Source organism: Oncorhynchus masou, chromosome 28 (assembly GCF_036934945.1).
Source record: "Oncorhynchus masou masou isolate Uvic2021 chromosome 28, UVic_Omas_1.1, whole genome shotgun sequence".
Classification (NCBI taxonomy): Eukaryota; Metazoa; Chordata; class Actinopteri; order Salmoniformes; family Salmonidae; genus Oncorhynchus; species Oncorhynchus masou.
This window is the reverse complement of record NC_088239.1, coordinates 65578876-65589343: the sequence shown is the minus strand read 5'-3', so window position 1 is coordinate 65589343 and position 10468 is coordinate 65578876. Positions and strand designations below refer to the sequence as shown.

General features: G+C 47.6%; 1 protein-coding gene across 3 annotated transcripts in view; it reads right to left on the bottom strand.

Annotated features, from left to right (window-relative positions):
• Positions 1–4182: 4182 nt before the first annotated feature.
• Positions 4183–10468, bottom strand: part of LOC135516906 (high affinity cAMP-specific and IBMX-insensitive 3',5'-cyclic phosphodiesterase 8B-like) — an 83101-nt gene continuing 76815 nt past the window's right edge. For all 3 annotated transcript variants that reach the window (XM_064940973.1, XM_064940975.1, XM_064940974.1), the window contains 5 exons: positions 8562–8779; positions 8141–8266; positions 7335–7500; positions 6001–6130; positions 4183–5013 (listed from right to left, as the gene is read on the bottom strand). In XM_064940973.1, coding sequence (XP_064797045.1) covers positions 4904–5013; positions 6001–6130; positions 7335–7500; positions 8141–8266; positions 8562–8779 — 750 coding nt within the window. In that variant the 3' untranslated portion in view covers positions 4183–4903. The remainder of the gene's footprint in view (positions 5014–6000; positions 6131–7334; positions 7501–8140; positions 8267–8561; positions 8780–10468) is intronic.

Here is a 10468-nt window from a genome sequence, read left to right as displayed (position 1 = left end):
ATACTGGGTCAATCTAAAATGGCCCCATAGAACGCACTACCATTCTGTACTGCACTTTAAAGGCAATAGAGATGCATTTAAGATGCAACTGTTTAAGCCCCAAAAGCTAAGTGTGCCAGTGTTTCTCACCACATACATCTCTGCCTCAAAAGTAGTGCACTACATAGGGAATAGTTTGAGCCAGAGTCATCCAAGTCTTTCATGCTGTGTCTCTCCCATGGTGGTTTCATCAGGCTGCTGTGAGGTGGCTCTGCTCAGACCACACTGCCATGCTACATCATAACGGACCAGCAACACGCTATGGGGACACAGGAGGGACAAAAAGCAGTTGGAAAATATAATGTACTCCTACAGTCGTGGCCAAAAGTTTTGAGAATGACACAAATATTAACTTTCACAAAGTCTGCTGCCTCAGTGTCTTTAGATATTTTTGTCAGATGATACTATGGAATACTGAAGTATAATTACAAGCATTTCGTAAGTGTCAAAAAGGCTTTTATTGACAACTACATGAAGTTGGTGCAAAGAGTAAATATTTGCAGTGTTGACCCTTCTTTTTCAAGACCTCTGCAATCCGCCCTGGCATGCTGTCAATTAACTTCTGAGCCACATCCTGACTGATGGCAGCCCATAATCAATGCATGGAGTTTGTCAGAATTTGTTTGTCCATCCGTCTCTTGAGGATTGACCACAAGTTCTCAATGGGATTAAGGTCTGGGGAGTTTCCTGGCCATGGACCCAAAATATCGATGTTTTGTTCCACGAGCCACTTAGTTATCACTTTTGCCTTATGGCAAGGTACTCCATCATGCTGGAAATGGCATTGTTCGTCACCAAACTCTTCCTGGATGGTTGGGAGAAGTTGCTCTCAGAGGATGTGTTGGTACCATTCTTTATTCATGGCTGTGTTCTTAGGCAAAATTGTGAGTGAGCCCACTCCCTTGGCTGAGAAGCAACCCCACACATGAATGGTCTCAGGATGCTTTACTGTTGTCATGACACAGGACTGATGGTAGCGCTCACCTTGTCTTCCCCGGACAAGCTTATTTCCGGATGCTCCAAACAATCGGAAAGGGGATTCATCAGAGAAAATGACTTTACCCCAGTCCTCAGCAGTCCTCAGCAGTACCTTTTGCAGAATATCAGTCTGTCCCTGATGTTTTTGCTGGAGAGAAGTGGCTTCCTTGCTGCCCTTCTTGACACCAGGCCATCCTCCAAAAGTATTTTGCATACAGATGCACTCACACCTGCTTGCTGTGATTCCTGAACAAGCTCTGTACTGGTGGTGCCCCGATCCCGCAGTTGAATCAACTTTAGGAGACGGTCCTGGTGCTTGCTGGACTTTCTTGGGCGCCCTGAAGCCTTCTTCACAACAACACCTGAACCGCTCTCCTTGAAGTTCTTGATGATCCGATAAATGGTTGATTTAGGTGCAATCTTACTGGCAGCAATATCCTTGCCTGTGAAGCCCTTTTTGTGCAAAGTAATGATGACGGCACGTGTTTCCTTGCAGGTAACCATGGATGACAGAGGAAGAACAATGATTCCAAGCACCACCATCGTTTTGAAGCTTCCAGTCTGTTATTCAAACTCAATCAGCATGACAGAGTGATCTCCAGCCTGGTCCTCATCAACACTCACACCTGTGTTAATGAGAGAATCACTTACATGATGTCAGCTGGTCCTTTTGTGGCAGGAATGAAATGCAGTGGAAATGTTTTTTGGGGGATTCAGTTCATTTGCATGGCAAAGAGTGACTTTGCAATGAATTGCAATTAACCTGATCACTCTTCATAACATTCTGGAGTATATGCATATTGCCATCATACAAACTGAGGCAGCAGACTTTGTGAAAATTTATATTTGTGTCATTCTCAAAACTTTTGGCCACGACTGTACAACTGCACTGCACACCAGAGAGTAACTGGAAAGTTAGAAATCAATGTGTTGGTTGTGCTTGGAATATTAACTTGCTTAGCCACTGCTCTCATGTTGCGATACTATAATTTGTTTCCTTCATATTTGGAGATTACAATTATCTACAATATGTCTTCACATCAATGTGCCTAGTTAAATAAAAGTTAAATAAAATAAATAAATAAAACATGTGCCTTTGATATTTAAATGGAGGACTGGAACTTTATGACCTTTTTAAAGTAATGAATTATGATTAGCTTCAATGCAAGCTGTCATAAATATTACACTTGGCCTACTGTAGGTCAGATGATTCACTTCTTATTTGGTTTATAATTGAAGATCCACAGTACTTAATATAGTGTTGTTTTTCTCCAACTTGTCGCTAATAGTGTTGTAATTCTGTTCTAATACTGTTCCCACTAAGCCCCAGTGTTGACAGGATAGTTATCTTTTAAGAGCCATGTAGAGCAGAGTTCCAGAGGGGACTGAGTGAGTGCTGGTTCTAGCCCCAGAGGGGAGCCTGATGGTGAGCTAGCTGCATGTGAGGCATGGCTCTCTGCACAAAGCTCTGGTTCTCCTCCATAGAGAGAGATATTACAGCAGTCAGTTCAGCTGTGCTCAGCTCTGTAAACCTCCTAGGTATGGAGCAAACACAGACTTCTGACTGCACTGGGGCTGCTGCCAAACACACACAAACATGCGCACGCGCGCACACATACACCTCTGTATGATTCTGCCTGAGCTAGCTGCATGTGAGGCATGGCTCTCTGCACAAAGCTCTGGTTCTCCTCCATAGAGAGAGATATTACAGCAGTCAGTTCAGCTGGGCTCTGCTCTGTAAACCTCCTAGGTATGGAGCAAACACAGACTTCTGACTGCACTGGGGCTGCTGCCAAACACACACAAACATGCGCGCGCGCGCACACATACACCTCTGTATGATTCTGCCTGAGCTAGCTGCATGTGAGGCATGGCTCTCTGCACAAAGCTCTGGTTCTCCTCCATAGAGAGAGATATTACAGCAGTCAGTTCAGCTGGGCTCTGCTCTGTAAACCTCCTAGGTATGGAGCAAACACAGACCTCTGACTGCACTGGGGCTGCTGCCAAACACACACACACACACACACACACACACACACACACACACACACACACACACACACACACACACACACACACACACACACACACACACACACACACACACACACACACACACACACACACACACACACACACACACACACACACACACACCTCTGTATGATTCTGCCTGACAGGGCTTATCAGAGCTCAATATTCCTTAATACTTTCAGCTGGCGAGAGAACAAGGTAAGCGGAGTTACAATTTACAGTTGTCTGTTTAGTTGGAAGAGCGAGTACAGTGTGCATGTGCTGGAGTGGACTGATTTCTCTCTACATGCTTTAGTTCTGTAATCATTCCGTGATCTCTCCTCTTTTAGCTGTAGAAGTCACAGTATAATGAAGCTTTGGTACCCATCTCAGCAGTACTACATACTACAGTAGAGAGACAGAAAGGTACAGTATGAGAAGAAACAGCAGACTCTTGTCTGAGAGAAGAGAGCAGAAAAACAGACAGGAAAAATAAAATATTTTGAGAAAGTGACTTTGAGCTGCTAAAGTGCAGTTGGTTGGTTTGTAGCATGTTGGTCCTCACCCCTCAGGCTGGGACTGATTGGTTGGTCCTCAACCATCAGGCTGGGACTGATTGGTTGGTCCTCACCCCTCAGGCTGGGACTGATTGGTTGGTCCTCACCCCTCAGGCTGGGACTGATTGGTTGGTCCTCAACCATCAGGCTGGGACTGATTGGTTGGTCCTCACCCCTCAGGCTGGGACTGATTGGTTGGTCCTCACCCCTCAGGCTGGGACTGATTGGTTGGTCCTCACCCCTCAGGCTGGGACTGATTGGTTGGTCCTCAACCATCAGGCTGGGACTGATTGGTTGGTCCTCACCCCTCAGGCTGGGACTGATTGGTTGGTCCTCACCCCTCAGGCTGGGACTGATTGGTTGGTCCTCACCCCTCAGGCTGGGACTGATTGGTTGGTCCTCACCCCTCAGGCTGGGACTGATTGGTTGGTCCTCACCCTCAGGCTGGGACTGATTGGTTGGTCCTCAACCATCAGCCTGGGACTGATTGGTTGGTCCTCACCCCTCAGGCTGGGACTGATTGGTTGGTCCTCACCCCTCAGGCTGGGACTGATTGGTTGGTCCTCACCCCTCAGGCTGGGACTGATTGGTTGGTCCTCACCCCTCAGGCTGGGACTGATTGGTTGGTCCTCACCCCTCAGGCTGGGACTGATTGGTTGGTCCTCAACCATCAGGCTGGGACTGATTGGTTGGTCCTCACCCCTCAGGCTGGGACTGATTGGTTGGTCCTCACCCCTCAGGCTGGGACTGATTGGTTGGTCCTCACCATTCAGGCTGGGACAGATGGTAAGGAGGACTGTAGAGTCCAATTAGGGGCCCAACAGGGACCCGAGAAGGGTCTGAAGAGGCTGGCTTCAGCCTCAGAGGGAAAATCTAAAATGTTACCCTATTCCCCATGTAGTGCATGTATGTTTGACCAGAGCCCCCCATGCTAAATTTAGCAATGGGCATCATAATGATTCTCTGTATGAAATCTGTTTTTGTAGTTTGAGGCAACATCAGATAACCAAAGATGGGAAATGTGTTTGGGTTGGGGCTCTGGTCAGAAGTAGTCCACTACATAGGGGATAGGGTGTCATTATGTCAGCCAGTAAGACAGTCCCCTGGTTTCTTCTCAGGGCTCCAAGCTACAGACTCTGGGGTTTGCAGGCTCAAAGGTCTGCAGACTGCAGTACAGTCCAATGTGTGTGGAGCTGGGTAGAATCACAGTGGGAGAGGCTTAATACCAGTGCTGGGCTACATTCGCTGTCCCCCCCTGCCCTGAGAGAGGGAGGGATGGATGGAGGGATGAAGGGAGAGAGGGAGGGATGGAGGGGTCACGGAGGAGAAGGCGGACGCAGGCTCTTGCACTTCATGTCGTCCAGACCCTTCCAGTACTTGTAGTTCTCTGACAGGTGCTCCATGAGGCCAGGTAGACTGGCGAAGGCTGGGGGACAGAGGAGAGTGTGAGGTTAACACACATCTGCATGCACACAAACACATGAGCCAGCGGTAGTTTCCACACAAGGAAATGACAGCTAGGGAAATTAGGTCTCAAGCAATTTGTGTTTGTGTGGGTGTTGTTTAGTTCCTAGTTTCCAACTCGTTGGTTGTCCCTCTGTCTGAGCCTGACCTGGCAACCACCAGACAACAACCCAGCCCTGACCCTGCCGAATTAAAGCCTGCTGTGTGAGTGTGTTTGTGCGTTATGCTTGTGTGTGTGTGTGCGCATCTTTGTGCACTTTTGCGTCTGAATGTGTGTGCTTTTGTGTGTGTGTACAGTAGATTCTGCTTCAGTGCATCTCGACTTAACCCCTCCGCCCCCCGGATACCCACCCCTGCCCCTCCACCCTTTCCCAGTGGCCTCTGGGAATTTTCCGTGACATCACCAGCTTTTTTCACTGTAAACACGTATTCTCTTCTCTGGGGGGGTAACCCCCAGAAACACCCCAGAGGTCAGGGTTTATTTCATGGGGACGGGGAGATGGAAGTTATTATATCCTATCCCTCCCTCCCTCCCTCCCTCCCTCCCTCCCTCCCTCCCTCCCTCCCTCCCTCCCTCCCTCCCTCCCTCCCTCCCTCCCTCCCTCCCTCCCTCCCTCCCTCCCTCCCTCCCTCCCTCCCCCCCTCCCTCCCTCCCTCCCTCCCTCCCTCCCTCCCTCCCCCTTTGCCCTTTTGTCTGGCTCCCATCCCCTCCCACCCCCTTTCTTCTCTTCACCCCTTAGTTTGGCTCCCATCCCCTTCTCCCTCCCTCTCTATTTCCTCTGGGCTACTGTGCTCTACTGTGATGGGAAAGGGGAGGCTCTACCTCTTTTACAGGGATAGAGGAAGTAGAAGAGAGGAGAGGCCTGGGAAAGTTGGGATTTGTGATCCCTCCCCCTCCCAGTGGATCCCCTGTGCCCTTCTAACCAAAGCACCGCGTGTGTGTTCTTACCATCCCAGGCGTCAAACATGTCTGTAATGAAGTAGTCTATGAAGGAGATCTGAGACTTGGGGATACTGCAGGTGTTCCTGTCAAATACAGGCATGACCACCGGTAGAGCCTCTCTCTTCTCCTCGTCAGTCTGAAACACACATGGATTCACACAGGTTAACACACACACACACACACACACACACACACACACACACACACACACACACACACACACACACACACACACACACACACACACACACACACACACACACACACACACACACACACACACACACACACACACACAGGTTACCGCCCCCCACCACATACTATAGTATTTACAATATGTACATACTCACAACAGAGAGAGAGAGAGAGAGAGAGAGACAGAGAGAGAGAGAGAGAGAGAGAGAGAGAGAGAGGGAGGGCAGATTTATAGGTGTATAGTTAGCCCTTTTTTTCTGGGAGGCAGCATTCTCCCGGCATCCGCCAAACCCAGATTCATCCGTCAGACTGCCAGATGGTGAAGCTTGATTCATCACTCCAGAGAACGTGTTTCTACTGCTCCAGTGTCCATTGGTGGCGAGCGTTACACCACTCCAGCCAGCGTATGGCATTGCGCATACTGATCTTAGGCTTGTGTGCGGCTGCTCGGCCATGGAAACCCATTTCATGAAGCTCCTGACGAACAGTTATTTTGCTTACAATATTTCCAGAGGCAGTTTGGAACTCGGTAGTGAGTGTTGCATCCGAGGACAGACAATTTTTATGCGCTATACACTCCAGTTCCCGGCGGTCCCGTTCTGTGAGTTTGTGTGGCCTACCACTTCGCGGCTGAGCCGTTGTTGCTCCAAGACGTTTCTAATTCACAATAACAGTACTTACAGTTGACCAGGGCAGCTCTAGCAGGGCATAAATTTGACGAACTGACTTGATGGAAAGGTGGCATCCTATGACAGTGCCACGTTGAAAGTTTCTGAGGTCTTCAGTAAGGCCATTCTACTGCCAATGTTTGTCTACGGAGATTGCATGGCTGTGTGCTTGATTTTATACACCTTTCAGCTGAATCCACTAATGTGAAGGGTGTCTACATACTTTTGTACATATAATATAGCTGAGTAGGCAGTTGTTAAGGTCAGGATTGCCAGCTGTGAACTCCTATAGCACCAGAACAGTCTGAGCTGCAATGACACACTCCCCATTCCTCATTGTAACCCCTCGCTGTCCCCTTACCCCTCTCCATTCCTTTACCTTCTGCCCTGTTACCCTTGAAACCCACATTTAACATATAGCCATCCCCTCCTCCAGCAGCCCTCTCTTCCTCCTTCCATCCCTGTCAGCCCGCTCACCTGGGAAAAGTACTCCTCAGAGATGCGTCCGGCCCATTCTATGCAGAGCTCCAGAGGTCTACAGGGGTTGGCCACATCAGCACACTTTATCATCATCCTCTTGATCAGCAGCCGGTTCTCTGGGCTGTTCCTGATGCTGGCTGGACCCTCGTTGTCACTGCCTTCACTCTGTTACAGAGAAACACACACACAAGGTCAAAGACACACACACACACACACACTTCTCGATGCACACACTATTAGTCAGAAACACACACACACACACACACACACACACACACACACACACACACACACACACACACACACACACACACACACACACACACACACACACACACACACACACACACACACACACACACACAGCTGCCCACGAGGCCAATGATTGCAAATCTCAGATAGGTGCTTCAAACTGGAGTCACATGCTCTGAATAGAGTATTTTCCACTAGAACTCTCCATTGTTGAATGTCAAAATATTTAGCCTTTTATTCCTATTTTCTCATTAATGCTCGCTGAATATACTGTATTTAAGAACTAAAACTGTTTCTATCTCTTCTGTTCCCACTCAATTGGCTAATGTTAACAACCATCTTTATTATGTAATAATAAACTACACATGCACATGGACGCTAGCACACACACACACACACACACACACACACACACACACACACACACACACACACACACACACACACACACACACACACACACACACACACACACACACACACACACACACACACACACACACACACACACACACACACACACGGGGCTGTGTCTTACATTTGAACTGGACTCCTCGATGGCAGCCATTGGTTTGTTGATGCTGTTGGCAAACTTGTTGACGTGTTCAAAATGACGGGTCATCTCTGTAGCCAGCACCATGTCTATGATTGCCTGCCTCAACGTCCTGAACTGAGTCCTAATATAAACCCATAGAGAGGAACTTACAGGACCAGGATAGTCAACTGTCCTCACTGTTTTCCAAGAAGTTCTAGGTCCATAAAAACTTAGAAGTTAATCACAGCACATGATATGTTCCAGGGTAATAACCCAACATGCTCCATATCTGTCGCATGTTAATTCATTATATTAACAAGCACTTAGCCTGGTCCTGATCGGTCTGTACACAAACAGACCTGGGACCAGGCTAGCAAGCCCTCAATGCTCCAGGGGGAAACCACTATTTTCTCTCCAAGACTCTCTCCTGACTGTACCTGTCAATGTTTTTGAAGATGTTGCTCTTGATATCCCTGACGGTGAGTTGGAAGGCGAGGGCGGCATGGTGACTCTCCAACACTGCAGTGTCGTTATACAGGATGGCCAGCTCACTTCCTGCATTACACAGGAAGCTGTTGGTCCTCCCTGGGTGGTCCACATCATGGACCGTCGCCGCGATCAATGCAGCCACCTCGTCCAGCTGGTCTAGACTGCCCTGAGAACACATGACACAACCAGGAAGTAGTGTTAGTAAACTAAAACTCTCATGAGCCCCGGGGGACATATAGCAATCAGGAAGTGACATCAGTGTCAAACTTCCACAGAAGCACAGATAATAGACAAAATGTAGTAGGGAGCTCAGTCTCCTACAACTTTAACAATCTACAGTTTCTCTTAATAAAAAATCATATGCACCTATGAATCAGTGAAAAAAATCATATGCACCTATGAATCAGTGAAAAAGATCATATGCACCTATCAATCATTTTGGGAGTTAAGACTTTTAGACCATGTTTTTTTGTTGTTGAAATTGTGCATAAAATATAAATACTGCCTAGTCTCCCTCTGTCATGACTTCCGCCGAAGTCGGCTCCTCTCCTTGTTCGGGCGGCGTTCGGCAGTCGACGTCACTGGCTTTCTAGCCATTTCCGCCCCATTTTCTCATTGTTCCATTTGTTTTGTCTTGTTCCCTGCACACCTGGTTTACATTCCCTAATCACACTGCATGTATTTATTCCTCTGTTCCCCCCATGTCTTTGTGTGAAATTGTTTTGTTAGTGTTTAGTGTGAGGCGCCAGACTGTTTTTCCCCCTGGTATCGTATTGTGACCTGTTGTATGCATTTGTCATACATTTGTATATTTGTGAGTGTTTTCGCACTTATTGACGTTTACCTGGAGGATTTTGGACGCAGTTGCGTCTGTCTTTTGTGCTGTTGCCAAATAAAAGTGCGCCTGATCACAACTCACTGCTCTCCTGCACCTGACTTTGTACCATTAGAGCATAACTTGGACACTCTCAGCATAACCTCATACTCAACAAATGAATAATACCAAATAATGCACGCCATGCAAGCACAACTAATAATAATAATCACTAGCAAATGTTCACTTTATGACAAGGAGAGGAGATATTTATTGGAGTGGAGAAGCAGGGAGAAAAGAGAGGGAAAGTATGAGTATCTCAATGCCCTCAAGGCAAAACACTTATTGACTGAGTCAAATATGAGAACAAGACCGAAGCTATAAAAACATCCCCATTCCAACTCTCACTGGTCACTGACATTCACCTCCTGCCAAGCAAAGAAAACTGATACTCTACTCTACTCTACACGCACGCACGCACGCACGCACGCACGCACGCACGCACGCACGCACGCACGCACGCACGCACGCACGCACACACACACACACACACACACACACACACACACACACACACACACACACACACACACACACACACACACACGGCTGTCGTGGGAAGAAGGTGAGGACCAAAGCGCAGCATGGTAAGTGTTCATCTTATTTAATGAAAACTGAACACTGAATAACAAAACAACAAAGAAACAACCGGAACAGTTCTGTCTGGTGTAGACACACTAAGACTGAAAACAACCACCCACAAAACACAATGGAAAACAGGCTACCTAAATATGGTTCTCAATCAGGGACAACGATTGACAGCTACCTCTGATTGAGAACCATACCAGGCCAAAAATCATAGACAAACTAACATAGACAACCCACCCAACTCACGCCCTGACCATACTAAAACAAAAGACAAAACAAAGGAACTGAGGTCAGAATGTGACACACACACACTATTGAAAACCCTTCACAGTGAATTACATAGTAGATCAACTTATCAATCAATCAGCACATTGATATGACAGGCGAAATATT